The 18443-nt window shown below is 36.8% G+C and overlaps 1 protein-coding gene across 2 annotated transcripts; it reads right to left on the bottom strand.

Annotated features, from left to right (window-relative positions):
* Nucleotides 1–926: 926 nt before the first annotated feature.
* On the bottom strand, nucleotides 927–18373 carry grap2 (GRB2-related adaptor protein 2). 2 transcript variants are annotated; one of them, XM_022739669.1, is made up of 8 exons: nucleotides 18117–18373; nucleotides 10112–10244; nucleotides 9923–10014; nucleotides 9414–9533; nucleotides 4752–4941; nucleotides 3849–3941; nucleotides 2754–2870; nucleotides 927–2170 (listed from the first exon to the last, which is right to left on the bottom strand). In XM_022739669.1, the coding sequence occupies exons 2-8, from the start codon at nucleotides 10187–10189 to the stop codon at nucleotides 1991–1993; spliced, it is 870 nt and encodes a 289-aa protein (XP_022595390.1). In that variant the 5' UTR covers nucleotides 10190–10244; nucleotides 18117–18373; the 3' UTR covers nucleotides 927–1990. The 2 variants fall into 2 exon arrangements, with proteins under 2 accessions (XP_022595390.1, XP_022595391.1); XM_022739670.1 differs by having other exon boundaries at nucleotides 2808–2870.
* Nucleotides 18374–18443: the final 70 nt, after the last annotated feature.

Here is an 18443-nt window from a genome sequence, read left to right as displayed (position 1 = left end):
GCACTTTGAATGTCAGCTCCTTGACTTCCAAGCTGTAATGTGTCCTATAAAAGCACAATATAATAATTACAGTCCCTTTACCATCAGTCAGATGCAAATATATCATGTGTTAGACAGGTTTTATTGACATCTAACAGCAGCAGATAAGAAAGATGCTGTTTGTATGTAGTGAGTATGAGGACAGTGACCGTGGTTAGTGACTGTAAAATGTTTGATAAAAGGCTGTTTGATTTGCAGCTTCCTGGACGGCTGTTTACAACCCAAACCCACACTATTTCCTGTCCCTTCCTGCATATAGCCTCACCACGTGAGCTTCACCGGGCAGATCTGACTGCACCAATAGTACCTGCAGAAATCCCGTATTAATAAATATCAAGGTACCATAGAAATATAGCACAGCACAAACAACTACTGTGGTTTACAGGAAATTACCATAAAGGACAATAAACCTTACTGGTGAGCACCACAAACACAGGAAGTCCCTGAAACAATACATAGGTAGAATTTATCTAACATCAACTATGTACAGTGTGTACACTCAGTGACCAATTTATGAGTACAACTGTTTAGTCTAATGCAATTCAATACAGCTATTACGCATTAAATCTACATGAATGATGATTCAGTTTTTGTTGACACTGTCTTAAACGAGACATTCGTACTGGACTGCTTCAAATTCAGAGGTGTTTCTAATATTCTGCCTCCCTCATGTATATAAATGGGAAGGACTTTGCTTCTAGGAAACTGATGTACACTGACATCTGTGTATGAACAATTTTTCACTTAACTGCTACATAATTTTACTCAAATATAACAAATATTTTCCTGATGATAAGTATCAAGCTGTCTAAGACCTAAACACCAGCTAATTCTTTTGTAAATTATGTGTTTGTGATGTTGTACACAACAGTTGTAAATAAATATGACAGCAGTAAGTGAGACAGCTTGCAGGCATTTTTTCTGTTTAATTTGAGTTGTGCTTTCGTCCAACAACACCTGTGACATATTTAACAGTGCAGAGATTTTATTCAGTTTTTGGGTAATTATCTTGCAAAAGTCAGTGACAAATTAATTCTGGTTTCTGTGAGGCTGCAGCAGTTCAACTAAAGGTACATCCTTTAGTGAATCCAACCCCTTTAATCTGGAGTAGGCTCCAGATTAGTGCAACTTTTACTTTGAAGGCCACCTCTCCTTACTTCTGCTTTTACTTTATAGCTGCCATCCTGCAACTAGACAACCTGTGAGTCTATAAATAAATTTCAGTCTTCCAGAGAAATGCCAGAATAAAAGAATGCACAGTGGCTTGTAGGAAACAAAAATATCATGAAGGAAGATAAAAGCAGGAAGTCCATATTAAAATCCTCAGAAAGACTTCGTCAGAGTTAGCATTAAATTTAAACATAAAATCAGCGGTAAAAAAATCATTTTATTTCCATATCAGTGAGGAAGTTACATGTCTATGTGAAGCATTTAAATTCTTTGGGAAATGTACTGATTTTTTTATACAAAACTTTTTTTGTGGTATAAAATATGACTACACTTACAGCATGAGCAGAAACAGTGGATTCATGAGCAGACTGGCCAAAGAGCATTTTGATATTGGAATTGAATCCCTGCTGACAGACATGCCCTAATAGAGATGATAAAACATTCCTCAGTGAGATCTGCAGCAGTTCCTGTGTGCCAGTTAAACATATGAAAGGTTTTAGGATGTGCCTTTGATCCTTTGTGAATAACTGAGGCATAGCATGTCCAATAAAACCTGAATGAGCACCGCACTGAGTGGCAGCATATATATGAAAACGCTAAATCACTTGCAGTCATTTGGGCCCTGGCATGTTGATGAAGTGCCAACATGCGATGCAGAGATTAGATGAGTCACTGACTGCTCAGTGTTTATGTTCAAAAAGACACATTCGGGGCTGCTGCACCTGCAGAGCGAGTCTGTGAATGTGTGCCGGCATAGTAAGTGCGTCGCCTGGGTGTTTTCTCACAGCTGTATTGTGTAGTTTGCAGGAAACAGCCCGGTTTTCCCCCGCAGCCTCCCTTTCCACCATGATGCGTCCGAGCGATCCAGCACTTCGATGACATCTCCAGCGCAGAAACCGAGTTCATCATCTTCCTCTGCAGTGAAGTCGTAAAGCGCCTTCACTTGCACTGCAGACGGCCTCTGTGGGGGAAAACCGAACGCTGATCAATAGCTGACATTGTTTACCTTCATTTATAATAGTAAAAACATTTTAGCAGATAAAAATGTCCTCAAATTACAAATCGCTATCCAAAGTTACTCATTTGAGTTGTTCATTTATTTAAATTTTTCCCTCTAATTTTTAATTTGTGCTTTTGAAATATTAAAACATGCTCTCATTTTGCTTATTTGCTTATACAGACTGTAACCTTTTATGATATTAAACATATATAGTATAGTATAGTATTTCACTATCATTGTACAGTGTATATTAGCACATTGTGTATAGTTCTATCTTTAGTCTCTATTCTATTTTTATATTATTCTATTTATGCCCTTTTGAAAGTAATTACAAGAAAACAAAGAAGAAGAATAAGGCATGAATAAATGGATTTGAGGACCTAAAATGCCCCGAAATTATCCAAAAATCTGGACCACTGCTTAATGATAAAACAAGTCAACTGACAGAAAATGTATCATTTGCAGCCCTGCTTTGGACTACTTCAACCAAAATCCCAGAACAGACTGTTTTTCCTCAGCAGAGGGGAAAGGACAGCAGGCTGACCTGAGGCAGAAGCATGGTTTCAGATGTGCGACGGGGAGGATATGCAGAACTCACGGGGCTGTTTCTTCCTGTGTGGCCGATGGTGTGAGCACGCTCCTCCAGACCCACTCTCTTAGCCTGGAAAAAGAAGAAAAACACTCCACTTTATGTTTATGCTTGCACTTATAGCTGAGTGTAAACTAAAACTGATAGCCAAAAATTATATAATCAATATAATGGTACACAGCAGTGATGGTGTTGCTTCTGCAGTTGCCAGTAGTTTATTATTATTTTTAACAGATATTTTGAAATCCACAGTGAGTTGGAACACCTGAACGCCACGTATTGTGATTGAGAGTGTGTGAAAACTAGTTAGCAAGTGAGCGGAGAAGTTATGGTGTAATGGATAAACAAAAAAAGAAACGTTTTCAATAGTTAGCTAAAAGTGATTGATGAACACTTGAAATAGTTAAAAGTAATGAATTAACGGTTGAAATAGTTGGCTAAAAGTCATGGTTAAATTGTCAGCTAAAAGTAATAGTTATTAAATAGTTAGCTAAAAATGGCTGAAATTGTAAGCTAAGTTAATTGCTACTTCTTCAGAACAAACTGGAATGCTACAGTGACTTACTATCGGAAAGTGACGAGACAGACCAGCCTGGCCGAGGCTAGCTAGTTAGCATGTAGAAGAAAAGAAGTGGTGGAAATGGGGCAAAACAAGAGTCAACATCCAACGATCGAGACAGCTCTTGGCGAATAAAGGAATGAAGTGTGATGCTGAACTCTCAACATTCCTTCTAGACTGGTAAGTAAACAGCTGTTAATGCTAACGTTGCCTATGTAGCAATAGCAAAAACTGACATAGGTCCTTTAAATAGTTGGCTAGTTATTGATAAACAGTTGAAACAGTTAAAAGTAATGGATAAACAGCTTAAATAGTTAAAAGTAATCACTAAATGGTTGAAACATCTCGTTTCTGCCACTCCGAGAGTTAGCGTTAGGAACATGGGACGTGGCTTCTATGACGGTCCTTAGTTGATCAGACAGGGCAGAGGGGGAACATCAGACTGACGAATGTTGCAAAGCGGTGTTGTTTGTTATATAAAGAGAGTGTACCAGCTGGCTGTGAGGCTGGTCTGAAGCTCTGCGTGGTGTAGCAGCAATCGCTGCAGCTGATTGATGTTGTTCAGGCAAACTTCCCCTCTTCAACTATGGGACGGAAACATACAGGAAGTAGATAACATCGCACTGAAGAATCAAAATAGGTGCATCAGGAACTACAGTAGAATAATTGACACAAGAACTGTCATTTCTATTTATATGCTCACGAATCAAACGTTTTTCATGATGTGTACAAACTGAGGCAGTAAAGTAACTGGAACAAATACAAAACATTCACATAAATAACCAACTAAATTAGAAATTAAATCAAACACAAGAAATGGACATAAATTGACAAAAAAATAAGATAAAACAAATAAAATAAAACCATATAAACACCACAAACAAATGGGTTGTGCATAAAAGTGAAACATGGACACAAAAAACATAAATGACAGACATGATGGGTGATTGTGACATGCAGATAATGGTATATTTTCTAAAATATGAAATACACTCCTTACGCCTAAAAAGGTTTTACGCTGTGTTTGACATTATCTGCTTCAACACAATAAAAATAATTTAGATCTAAAAGAACAACATTTATACATTTTGAATGAGTTTTGACTTTGGTCTCCCATTTATTTTAATACCTCTAAATTCACCTGTAAATATTCTGGTGTTGGCTATTTAGGCATGTATACACATGCCCTGCTACTGAATCCTTTTAGCAATATTTAACCATTTTAATTATTTAAGTAGATCTACATGTAAAATGGTCCCCCTATTATGATCAAAATGTTAAATTAGAGTTTTCTAAGCACAAATATAAAAAACCCACTGGTTCCAGCTTCATAATTTTGAATATTTTCTGTTTTTCTTTGTTTTCTATAATAGTATAGTAGTATAACCTCGTACCGACTGGGCCACAGAGGGACTCCTGTTGGGCATGCTGCCATCGTTGAGGTAGATCTCTCTGGTCTTAGAGATGGAGGTGGTCTTGTAGAACTCCACCAGCTTGTTTAGGGAAGTGAACTTCTCAGACCACAGGAAGTACTGGCCTTTGTTGTCCTTCAGCACTTTGAAGTGCTGAACGTCACTCTCATGTCTAAAGAGAAAAGATGAAGAATCAGAATCAGAAAAATGTTATTAGATGGGCTTACTACCTGTGTTATGCACATTTTTTGTGCATAAAAAACGAGAGGAAACACTGGAAATTCAAAGAAATCTTGAAATGTTGCAAAAAAGTTTTTATGAGGTGGAAAAGTTGATGTAAAAGCAAAATGGTGAACACTACTTAACCATTAATTTTAACTATTTGAACTGTTTATCCAGTACTTTTAGCTAAATGTTCAAACAGTTAGCTAGCTGTTTAAACTGTTAGCTAACTGTTTCAAGTGTTAGGTAACTGTTTCAAGTGTTAGCTAACTGTTTAAACTGTTTATCCATTATGAATCTAATGTAAATGAATGCATGTTTCCTTCCATGCAAATACTAGGAGTTGGTTTATTGAGTAAAACAGCTGGTGGCGTAAATTCTCTAGTTCCTGATATTTGTAGCGCATGTATGAGCAGGTCAATGCTAAGCCCAACCCTACTCCAAACCAACAGCCGTGGTTTCACACGTGTAGAGCAATTTAGGTTTCCGGCACAGATTAGGCAGCTATAGACATTAAACCCACAACACGGTGTAATTGAAGGAGCCAGTGAAACCAAGAACAGTGAAAAACGATGTAGAGAAATTAATGGAAATATGACGTTTATGTCTGTCTCATGTATTACTTTGAGGAAATCAGCAGCTGCAGCAGAGAAGAAGCTGCTGATTGGATGTACCTGCCCGGCAACCACAGCAAATGTCCTAAATCAAACATACCTGCCATGTTGTGTGACCTGCAGGTGCATGGTGCATGCTAAAATACAGACGGTGGATCCTTCAACTGTGACTGAGAACTGGCAGAGAAGCTGGATTTAGAGAAGATTACGGATGGTGATGTTCAGACAGCTGTGTGCAGCACTGTACAGCATCAACAATTACTACTATCTCTGCTTTTTCTACTGCTTTACTCTGCTGTTACTTCTACAAGAAGCAGCAGCTGTTTGATTTATGTAGCTTAATATTGCTGCCTAAAGTCTATGGACAATCCTGCTGTTTCTACTTTATTACCATTTATAGAAGGTAGGCTAAAAAACAGAAACACTCTGTGTAATGTAAAACAGTTCAACGACAGAAAGGTTTCTCTCAGTGATTGGCTCAGCTGTTTCAGAGCAATGATTGAGAGTGATGTGACAGGCTCTAAGCATATCCATCCACACCAGATCTACCACTTTGCACTTTAACTTAAGAGTGTAAATATGTGCAAGTGTTAGAGTACTTGCTCCTTCATAGCTTGTTTATCATTTGGGTAACTGCCTGCCTGTAGAGATCTGATCATGATAACTGGGTGCTTCCTGGTATTTTATTTGCATGGCTGATGATCCAAGAAAGTTTTGATTTGACTGTGAACGAGGACTGACTCATTAAGTGACACGCGTGCTAAAATGTCCTTCCTCAAATTCACACTCATGAGTTTCCTCAATCTTCTTGGTCACAGAGTCACTGTGCTCAGAAAAGGGCTGGGTTTTGTCTATTTCAGTGCACAGGTACCTGAAGGCCCCCACCTGTTCCACCACCTTTTAACTGAACAACTAGTGACTCCCTGTTTCCTTCATTCCTGAATTCCCAGACTGTTTCCTCAACTGGATTGTCCTCTGCTGGTCAATGCAGAAAACTGCAACACCGGTTTACTAGACAGCAATAACTGCCATCCTGGTAGTGATAACTGAGGTCCTCAGCACCTGCCAGGGCCTTTAATGGATGCGGATTTACTGTGATGTTTGGTTATAATACACACAGTTGATAATAATGTTCCTTTTCTGTCTTGTATTTATAAACTCTCCAATAACATATAAAATGGCCTCCACCAGTAGTAGAATCATTAACATGTTAGCAGTGTTTTAATGTAGCTGGACATAGTGGAGCAAATTATAACTACAGTATTTCATATACTGTTGGGTGTATTCCAGAGCATTGTATTGTGTTTTATTTAACTGATAATATGTTTTCTATGTAAATCTACAAAGTAAACACTAAATCTCAGATAAATGAAGAGTAAAGTCCAATATTTGTAAATGTAGCAGATAAGATGTATAAAGCGGCATAAAAGGGAAATACAAGAATACTCTCAAAACACTCTAAGAAAGAAGTTAAATAAACTCATAATTGTAATTAAAAACAGCACAGTAGTCAATTAATCGATTAGTGGACAGAAAATTAAGCAACTATTTTGATTTTGATCAAATAATAATTTCAGTCTTTTTTGCCACATGATAGTAAAGTGAATATCTTTGGATGCTGGTCAGACAAAAAGAGATGCTTGAAGACGTCACCTTTGGACTGTGAGATATTACATCAGAGGTTTTTCATTATTTTCTGGCATTCTGCAGACAGAACGATTCATCCGCTCATTGAAAAAAATAATCAGCAGATTAATCGATAAAGTGATGAAAAGTAATCGTTAGTCGCAGCCTCTGCTTTGAAAATGCAAAACAACATGACTAAGCTGTGAACAGACAAACAAACAGTAAACAGACCAAAAGTGGCCTGTTTTCAAATGTTAATGTACGAATGTACATGTCAAATGTTACTTTTTATGTTATGAAATTAAAAATTAAAAAAAGAGTAAGCATAAGCTGTGGCATAAGTAAAGTAAAGTAAACGCCATTGTCCCAGGAATAATTGTCTTGGGCACATAAAGCATAAAAACACCACTGAAACATGAAAGAGACATTAGACTACATTTGACATTGACAACACAATGGTTTAAAAATAAACTCTAAGAATCCTACATGCAACAATCCAACCGCTACATGCTACAAGAGGTCTGATTCACACTTCGGCCCCTGAGGCTTCCTCTCAATGGCAGAGATTCATATTCAGAGAAGACGGGATGCTGAGAGTCTGCAATGATTTTTTTTTTTTGCTTGTTTCATGACTGTCTGCTCGTACAGGCTCTGAATGTTCTCGTATCCTTTCTTCCACATTACCCCCTCACATGTGCATACTGGCAAGCCTGCTTTTCATTAGCACTGTTAGATTGTCAAACCATGCCGTAATTCCATATCTAATGATGCTCTCTAGGATTGCCCAGTGGAACATTAGCATGATCTGGCTGCTCACTCCACAAAGCCTCAGTCACCATATTGTACGTTCAGCGCCCACAAACTTCTGCAGCGCCCGAATTCTTTCACTGTCACCACTTTTGGTCTGAATGTAGGTAGAAAATAAAGTCTCTGCCGCAGTGTTCTCTACAAGTTATTAATGTGTGTTTCCAGCAAAGAAGTTTGTCTATGTGGACACCCAAGTATTTATATAAAGACACCTGAACAGACTCCAGAACTTAGTAACCTCCCTTTGGCCGAGATGACGGCTCGCCAACACTTGTTGTAGCCAGATAAGAGTCTCTCTGTTCCTGACTGATGAATTTTCACCCTCTTCCTGCAGATCACGTCAAGTTCTGAGATATTTTAGGTTGTCTTGAGATCTACACACAGATTTTCAGAGATGTTCAGGACAGGGGGCTGTGAGGGCCGCTCCAAAAGCTTCAGCTTGTGTTTCTTGAAGCGGTTCATGGTGGATTCTGAAGTCTGCTTTAAATCATTGTCCTTTTCTAAAAACAAGCCTCTTTTTCACTTTCTCTTTCCTGGCTGACTGCAGGACATTTACATTCAGAAATGAGTGGAATCCATTCTTTCCTCTGTCAGCGCAGTGTCTCCTGTGCCTCTGGCTGCCACACAACCCCAAAGGATTTGCATCCTCATACTTAACATTTGGCAAATGGGAATATTTACACACGTGATTTTCCTACTGTGACCTGTCAAACTGTCCTCTGAGAAAAAAACGCCTTTGATTGACCGACAACAACTAAGAACAAAGAATAGACTAAAAGAAAAGGTGTTTGGCCCAGTGAACTGTACAGCGCAAACTTTTTTCCCTAGTGGTCTGAATGACTGCAGACACTTTCAGATAAACTTCACCTGTTGGAAGACTGCCATAAACTAAAAATACTGCCACTCTCTTCCCGCCTTATTTACTCTACCAGCGCTGCTGCAGCTGCCTCCTGGTTGTAAATATGTGAAGTTTTGCAGAGTTTTGCAGCAGCGTAAGGGAAGCTTAAGAACAGCGAGATGATGAGTCAGAGGTTACTTTTTACATGTACATTGATGTGTGTAGAGGGGAAATATTGGTGTACTTTTTCTGGTTAAATAAGGCTTCTTGACGTAAAAAAAAAGATCTTTTGTAAAATTTCAAACACACTGAAACCACCAAACCAAAAACTAAATGAGAAATACTACGCTAAATAAGATGCAATTCAGATATTCAATTCTTTGAATTCCGTTACAAAAATTTCCCTGCAACAACGGCAAATCCGTCTGAAGTCACGTCTGTCAGTTTGAGCTGTTTCTGACTTCAAGCGGACATGTTAGTGCAAACACGATGGACTAAGATGATGAACAAGGCAAACATTCAAAGACTTTTTAATACCTGACAGAGATGGAGAAGTCTCCCGGGGAGCTCTGGGACCCTCGAATCACAAAGTCTCCAACATCTTTGCTCCTCAGGAGCTCCTCTGCAGCGTTGCGACTGGCGTTCTCCTGAAACCATCTGGAAGCACAAACATGACTCTCATGCTTATCTGATATAAACTTCAAACGCACCTACAGCAGATTCCCATGGTAAAAGTACAACTTTTTTGACATAAATCTTCCTGATCCTGGTCTCTTTTTATTGTCAAGTCAGAATTAGTCTTAGTGAGACTGAACCTAGTGAAAATAGTTGTGTTTTCTTTACATTCTTGTTGCAACTGTTGTCGCTGTGATATTAGGTTGTATAAAATGGTTTGCACAGTTACAATGACGAGGATGTCAGATTTCAGTGATGTACATTTTGTCACATCCAAGTGTGGATTCAACTGCATTCAACAATCATCCCCAAAAAGGTAACAATTCCACATCCAGGTCCACTGTTTGGTAATTAGTACGACCGTCTCTTACCTTGGAGTCTGCATTTCAAGGTAGTTTTGTGGTACGAATCCTTCTTGCCCGTTCATCTCTGCCTTATACCAATCATCTTGTGAGCTTAAAATCTGATCAGGAAAAGAAAGCGACAGGATGTTACACAATGGTAATGAAATATTCTTGAGGCCACAGTGAGAAAATTGTAATTTCATGACATACACTGACCTTAAGTATATCGCCCTTTCTGAAGGTGAGTTCATCGTCTGCAGTTGCAGTAAAATCATACTTTCCTCTGGCTTCCATCGGCAGCGGCTGAAGTGTCAGACAGGTTTAAAGAATGAAGAAAAGGCAAGTGTTTCTATGCGGGGAGAAAGAAAAATATAGGAATATTATTAATTCAGCACAAGTAAGTTACGATTTCCGTTCTAAACAGCTTCAGCAGCATAGTGCTTCAAAGTGCCTGTTAGAAAAAAAAATTCTCATCTGTTGGAGCAGAGACACTTCCCTCTCTGGGGTGTAAACATGCTGATGAGATAACGGCACAGTTTTTAGAATGATATTTACCAGTTCAGCTTATCTTTAGGAAGTCACAAGATGATGTCAAAACTGTTCAGAGGGTACTTTTTATGACTGACATGATAACATGGTGTAAAAGGTGTTTTTGCTGCGCTCTTAATAAAACAGGAATTGATCTCCCAAATGCAACAATTTAAGAAATTAAAATTTAATTTATAGAATACAGAATCTTTCATGCAGATTAATCCAGCTCAGTGTTTTAAATGCAACTGGCAGACTTTTAAGAGTTGATGATTAGTGATGATGTTAATTCTGTCATTTAAGTAATTTTTTAAGCAAATGTGAATATTTTCTGATTTTCTTAGTCCGTATGTGATAGTAAACTGAACATGCTTATGCTTATTTCCATTATTACGTAAAGATCTGCCATTATTTTCTCAATTAACAGATGAATCATTAAAAAAAACACCCATCACAACTTCCCGGACCCAAAACGGCTTGGTTTGTTTGACCAAGAATTCAAACATGAAACATATTTCATTTATTATCATATTTGATGAAGGCAAGCAGCAAATTCTCATTTATGAGAAGTAGGAACCAGCAATTATTTAACATTTTTGCATTAAAAACTGATAAATTGATTTTCAAAATAGCTCCCAATTCATTTTTGTTTGATTGGCTTATCAGTAAATCGACTGACTGTTGCAGCTCTACACAAAAAAAGACATTTGAAAAAGTCACCTTGGGTTCTAGAAGTTTGAAATGAACGTTTATCACAATTTTCTGACATTTTATAGACCAAGCAATGATTAATCAAGAAAATAATCAGCAGATTAATCAATGATGAAAATACTATAATAATTCGTTGCAGCATTAAAGACTATAAAACACAGAGACACCGGCATCAAAAGCAAAATATAGAGACATGAGATTACGGCATGAATAAATATGGCAAAAGTGAGAAAGTACTTTACTTTAAAACAATAAAATATAGACACCAAGCAGCTCATTGACTCATTTAAATCTGAATGATAGTTAACAAAGTACATCTACACATGACTAAATGTATTCCTTAATTGATTGATTTTTAACATTTCTAATAGTTTTAAATTGTCTGACTTCTGTTTGGTTTTTGGGGACACAATGAAAGGGAAGAAGATATAACAGCATATAAACATGACACAGAAACACCAATAATATATGTTACTACCCTCAACCATTAATACTTCAGTTCCTGGTAATTATACAATACTGTATATGGTCTCATGTGACTCAGCTATCGAGTTGGAAGCCCTTCACATGAATGAAGGACGTGGACATGACATGTGGGAGTAAAGGAACTGGAAAAATCATTTGTTATCTATTATTAAATTAGGAAGAGACACATAAGCCACTTCCCCGTCTGTTACTGTTTACAGAGCGATGCATAAACAGGACAGGAATACAGAGGTCAACATGTCATTAGTGAGTTAAACCTCTAAAGCACGGATCAAATGTCAAATTATAACTACAGTCAGGATCCAAATGATAGCAGTTACTATATATTGGGTGTTACTTTTAGTTATTTTCCCACAGATGTGAATAAAACCTTCAGTCTGTGGTTACGGAGTGAAGGATGTGGTGACTTATCTTGAAAAAAATGAATACCTTCGCTTCACTATTGCAGCTGCAAAATTACAACTTTCATCTTTGAACACAGGTAGCCTATACCAAGATATGTAAAATACCCAGCACAATCCCTTTCCCCCATGGGGCAAACAAACATCCCTTAATATAAAGATTCATCATCTTTTTATCTATGCGCACAGCTTAATAAAAAAACATATAGATTCCTGTAATGCGTTGATTATCTAAGACAAACATACCTCAAATTCTCTGTAGTATGTTTAATCCTTTTAAAGTAAGTCATTAATCAACATAAACTAAACCTGTGATTTCCAACCAAGGGTATTTGTACAGTAGCTCATTTTGCAGAGTGCAGCTAATTTAGAAAAACATAAATTACAAGAAGAAGAAAAAATCAAGTTAGGTAAAAACGTAAAGTAAATAAATAGTTCAAATGATTATTTGAAAATAATGGACAAACATTTGTAATGGTTTGTTAAAAAAAATTAGTTAGCTAACAGCCAATGATAATAAAAATAGCTAATGATTTAACAGTTTCAACAGTTAGCTAAAAGTAATGGATTAACAGTTGGAATAGTAAGCTAAAGGTTAGGATAAACAATTTCAACAGTTATCTAAAAGTAATGGCTAAATAGTTAGCTAAAAGTTACGGATAAACAGAATTAGTTAGCTAAAAGTAATGGATAAGCAGTTTCATCACAGCTAAAAGTAAAGGATAAATGTTTGACATAGTTAACTAAGGATAAACAGGTGGCTAAAAGTTAAAATAAACAGTTGAAACCGTAAGTGTTGGATAAACGTTGAATTTGCAGGTAAAGACTTGAATAGTTAGCTTAACTGAAAAAGCTCAAGTAGCCTAGTGGATAAATTTTTGAATCATCCAAGTTCTGCCACTTTAAGTGGTAGGCTACTCATTGCAAATGAAAGCTTTGACAAACCGACTCTTACAGTTCAATTGTATAAAAATAACTAAGTTACAAATCAGGACCATGAAGAGTAAAGGGTAGATCAGACAAAAAAGGTGAGTAGCAAAGCTGAGTTAAACCATTTAATCATTAAAGAGCAGAGTAGACTAAGGTTACTGCAATATCTATGAGTCACTTTTGGTCTATAAATTATGTAACAATTACTACAAAGTTCATAGTTAACAAACTCTGGCATTGAAGACACAAATTAACGTGTAGGACCAAAATATTTTTTTACCCTCCTCTGTCACTTATTCAACACACATTTCACCCTATCTTGAAACAAAAAATTGAATGGGGTTTTAAGGACTAAAAATTAAGATACTTATTTTGTCTGTGCAGTTTTACAGCCGTAAGAAACCCCCTCATTCTCATTCCAGTCTCAACTGCTGACTATGGTTTTAAGTGAGGAAATAAATGAAGTGGAAATCAAGGACAATTTTAGTACAAAAATTGTCTTTTTTGATTTTAAAGCATTTCAAAGTGCTCAATCCACAGAGAAATGCATAAAACCTGTATTCAGAGAATGTTCCTTAAAACAAGCCGTCAGGACTGCTGTAACTTTGTGATGTCACAACTATAGACACTGCCCTCAACCATGTCCCCCAGCAAGGCCCTTCCAGACCCACCATCAAGCAAGCTACAACGCTGCACAATCGTTGGATGTCAGGAAGCCAATATGTCACTGCAGAGGCATCCCAAGAATAATAACATTAAAGACTAGTGGCTTAAGTTTATTTTTAATGAAATGTTGCAGCACTTTAGTCTGAATTTGACCATCTAAAGTAGACCAAAACCATCTGTTAGGTTCATTTCAGCATTGACTGACCGTCGCCATTTGCGTTTACCAATGCGTTTTACCAAGTTACAGTAGTAGGCTAGAGTCTGGTACCTATGGTTGGCCTGTAGTCAACCAATCAGAAGAGAGGCTAAGAGAATGACACAAAATGCCCTGTTCATGCTAGAGTTCCACAGGGAAGCATGAGAGAGAAGATGTAAACCTATATGGTTTTTGGTGCTTAAAAAATATAAACATATCTTCTTATGAATATCAATTATCCAAATAAAACACCGGGGAAGTGAAAATATGGAACCTTTAACCTTTTTTTAAAAAAAATCCTGAATCGTATCCTATGACGTTTAATAATGCCTGTAACTCTGAAATAATATGCAGGTTTTCTTGTTGCAATGTACGAAGACATTCTTTTAAAAATCACTTAAAACCTAATGCCAAATGGCTTAAACGGCTTCATTTAAGTTGGCATATTTGCAATTGAAGTAGCACTTAATGGCCTTTGTGACAATGTAGGGCATAACCACAAGAGCACTGACAGCAAGCTGGTCAGCACTTCAGCAGCACGACACGAGTGGTTTTCCTGAGCTTGTAGCCAACATAAAGGCCTCAGCCTTACTGTGTTTGATTCATATTTAAAGTGGTATTGTACTTCACAGAGAGTTAGGACATGTTACATACTGTCATTGTACTGTAGAAAAAGGGACTGCTACTAACAAAGTATTTTCATTATTGATTTACCTGACAAATCTGAAAACAGTCAAATGTCTCCTTTGTCTGATCAACAATTTAAAAAAAAACAAAGTAGTAAATATTCACATTTGAGTAGCTGGAACTAGTGATTTTTTTTTTTTTTTTTTTTTAGCATTTTTGCTCATAAATAACATGTTTAACCATTAATTGATCATCAGAAGGATGTAAGAACTGTGTTCACTGTGTTTTTAACTATATTTAATCAATTTTGAAGATATGGAGGAAGTTCATATCACCGTGCAGTATTTTAGAAATGGTGATAACAACCAACTGCAATTAATAGTTTCAGTTGTAAGAAGTGTTGCTTGCAGGGCTGCATCTGGTCTGTCTTAACTACAGGGGGTTTCTCATTTTGCACCTGCATCATAAACTGACTTTGTGCAAACTACCATGCAGAACTGAAGCAGCTCAAAATGTTTATTTGATTCCTTTTTCTGGAACACTTCCCCTCCTTTGAAACTTGTTAGTTTTTACCAGAAGTCGAGGAAGTGTTTAGATCCTTTACTTAAGTAAAAGTAGCAATACTGCAATATAGAAATACTTTCATATTTTAATATGATTATCACATGTTTTTCATGTATAATCCCCCTGAAATGTAGTGGAGTATACGTATAAAGCATCTTAAAATGTGAATATAATCTTGAAATCACATTAGTCCAGTACTTAGTCACAAAGTACATGACTAGTACAGGTAGTTTTCACAGGTGTAACAGGTAGAGCAGACAGCTGGTCAGGTTAGGCAAAGAGTAGGCAAAGCAAACATAGTCATCACTGCTGAATGGACAAATTCCTCCTCAAAACATTTACATTTCAGGAATCACACTGACTCATTTTTCCTGAACAAACTGCTGGAGGATCAGAGCAGTGGTGGAAGAAATACTCAGATTATTTATGTAAATACAGAAAATAGTGCCAATACAGCAATGTAAAATACTCCAATACAAGTACAGTCCTGCATTAAAGCTCCTATTAATACAAGTATCATCTGCTAAATGTGCATCACTGTGCATTTTACTGTTGTAGCTGCTTGATGTGGAGCTTGTTTGAACTACTTTAAAAACAGTTACTTTAGGGCAGTGGTTCCCAACCTAGTGGTCACGCCCCTCCAAAGGGTCACAAGATAAATCTCAGGGGTCATGAGATGATTACTGGGAGAGAAAAAGGAAAAAATAGTTCTGATACTTTATCTAATCTCCATATTTCACACAAACATATCTTGTTTTAATTGATAAATAACGGATAATTTTATGAAACTATGTGAGAAGTTTAGAGGAGAAATGTCTCTCTGATGGACCTCCCAACAACTAACAGAAATCTGAAACATCACGAGGGGCCACAATTGGACACAATTTTTTCTGTAGCTAGAAATATTGATTTTTTTCATTGATTCATTTGCAGATTATGTTTTCATTTAGTTTATGGAATCCCAAAAAGGACTAAAAAAGATGCTAATCGCAGATTCTCAGGGCCCAAGGTGACGTCTTCAAATGACTTATTACACATACTGTATTTACTGGACATCGATTAGCACATTTGAAAAGCTGGTTACTTGTTATTTTTCGCTTTATCAACTAAATGTTTCAGCTGTTTAATCTTGTACTCTAGTACTTTACACATTTATCATACAGCATGTTTACTAATATCAAATTTAACCAGAAAAGTACTAGTAGTAACTACAACTGCCAGATAAATGTAGTGGAGTAAAAACTACAATATTTGCTTCTGAAATGTAGAGAGGTGAACGTATACAGTGGTATAAAATGGAAATACATGTAAAGTACAAGTACTTCAAATTAAGTGCAGTACTTGATTAAATGTACTTCATCACTGGATCAGATGAAGTCCACATGGAGCTACTGTTGTGACTTTGTGGCTCATCTCTCACAACCCTTACTGTACCATTTTGAGGGACCTCACTTAAGTATTTCCATTTTATGCACTATATTCCAGGAGGAAAGATTGTAATTTTTACTGCACTGCATTTATTTAACAGTCATAGTTACTATTTACTTTGATTTTACATACAAAACATATGATAAACTTATAAAATAAAATGCATTGTTAAAGATTAAAGGCCCTGCATATCCACACAGCTGTTTTCAGTCATGTGAATCATTGGAGCTGCTAATGCTGGAGCTGTGCAACAGTATGCTTTGAGGTCACCATGTTCTAGTGAAGAACGATACGTGCTAACAGAATAATGTGTTTTTCCCTTAAAAAAAAAATAACTTTTTTTATCTTAATTTTTTAGTTTGTGCGTGTAGAACAGAATATAAAATCTAATATTTCTGGAATTTGTGGGTTACATAATTTTACACTCTGGAAGGCGTTATTCTGCATAATGAACACTTTAAATACATTTTGCTAGTAATACTTACTTTACTTAAGAATTTTGAATGTGGGACATTTGTTTGTACACTGTGGTATTGGTACTTTTACAGATCTCAGCACCCCTTCAGCCACTGCTCTTTATTTGTAATGTATCACAAGATAAAAAGGTTTAATATTTAACAAGAAGGAACCATACTACAAATAAATGCAGTGCAGAAGAAGTTGAATATTTCTCTCTGAACTCTAGTGGAGTAGAAGTAGAAAGTAAGAGAATTGTAAAAAGAGTAAGTCCAGGATAGTACTTGAATAAATGTACTTATTTACTTTCCAGCACTGGGTCAGGTTCAGTATTAAACACCACATGGAGCTACTATTGTGACTGGAGCTGCAATGATTAGTCAATTTATCGATTAGTCAATTAACAGATAAGTAACTGAAAACTTGAAATGTCAGAATTTAATGTCTTATTGTGATATATGACAGTCGACTCATCCCTCAGCGCTCTCGTCAAGCAGCTGAAACTTGACCACAGGGTGCAGAAGGGCGTGTAACATGTTTGCAGCGGAGGATGTCTTGACATGAGGTCATTCAGCTCTGGCATCAGAGATCAATCAGGCCATTGACCTCTTACCCTGATGTCTGACCTCTCTGGTGACAGACATGTAGAGGGATCGTAACTGATACACGCTAAAATGACAGTACATGCATATATACTCTGAACTTATGAAGTTGTAAAATGTTTTTTTGCAGTTATGACCTCTGTTAACCTTATCTCTTTTACACTAACAACAGCTTTTAAAACCACTTCCCCAAAGTAAGGGAGTAAAAACATGCAACGGATGAATAAACAAGTAAGCAGAAAAGATCCAGTAAATATACATAGAAACAACAAAAAAATGCTTCAGAAATCAAAATTTGACCTGTCTTTCCTGTATTTCAGCCTGACTGAAGTGCAGCCCTAATCAACCAGTTATAGTTCACTCAAAAATTCAAATTAACATGTTAGTTGTGTTACTGGCAGAAGAGGCTTTTTTATCAGAAATTAATTCAGTTTTTAAAAATGTCATATATTGTAATAAATTACTGTAAATCTGTAACATGAGCATGAACAAGAGAGAAGTGAGAAATAGATAGAAAGAGAAAGAGGAAGAGAGCTCAGTGGTCACTAGAATAATTCATTTTTGAAGCGAAGTTTGGTGCGTGATTTCTCTAAAGTTTCCTGATATTAAAGCGGTCTTCAGCTTACCTTTCCTCTTCTCTGGAGCGGAGCTGAGCTTGTGTGAAGTTTAATCTAAGGCTGACCTCTTCTCCCTCCTTGGTGTGAACACAGCAGCATATTTATGAGTCCAAAACTGTTAGCACAAACAAATAAGAGTCCCGATTTTAGGTGAATACTGGTTTTGCTGCTCTGTTAACTTGATGAAGGCACATGAAGACGGAAGATGTGCGCGCCCCGAGTCTCTGCTCTGATGTTGATGCCTGAATAGAACCGCATTTCTTCAAAGTGTCAACTACACACAGTATGAAATGTCACTTCCGTCCGTATTTTCAAAATAAAACTAAGCAACAAGTT

The sequence above is a fragment of the Seriola dumerili genome, unplaced genomic scaffold (assembly GCF_002260705.1).
Source record: "Seriola dumerili isolate Sdu_G_001 unplaced genomic scaffold, Sdu_1.0 BDQW01000044.1, whole genome shotgun sequence".
Taxonomy (NCBI): domain Eukaryota; kingdom Metazoa; phylum Chordata; class Actinopteri; order Carangiformes; family Carangidae; genus Seriola; species Seriola dumerili.
This window is presented reverse-complemented; position numbering and strand designations above follow the sequence as displayed.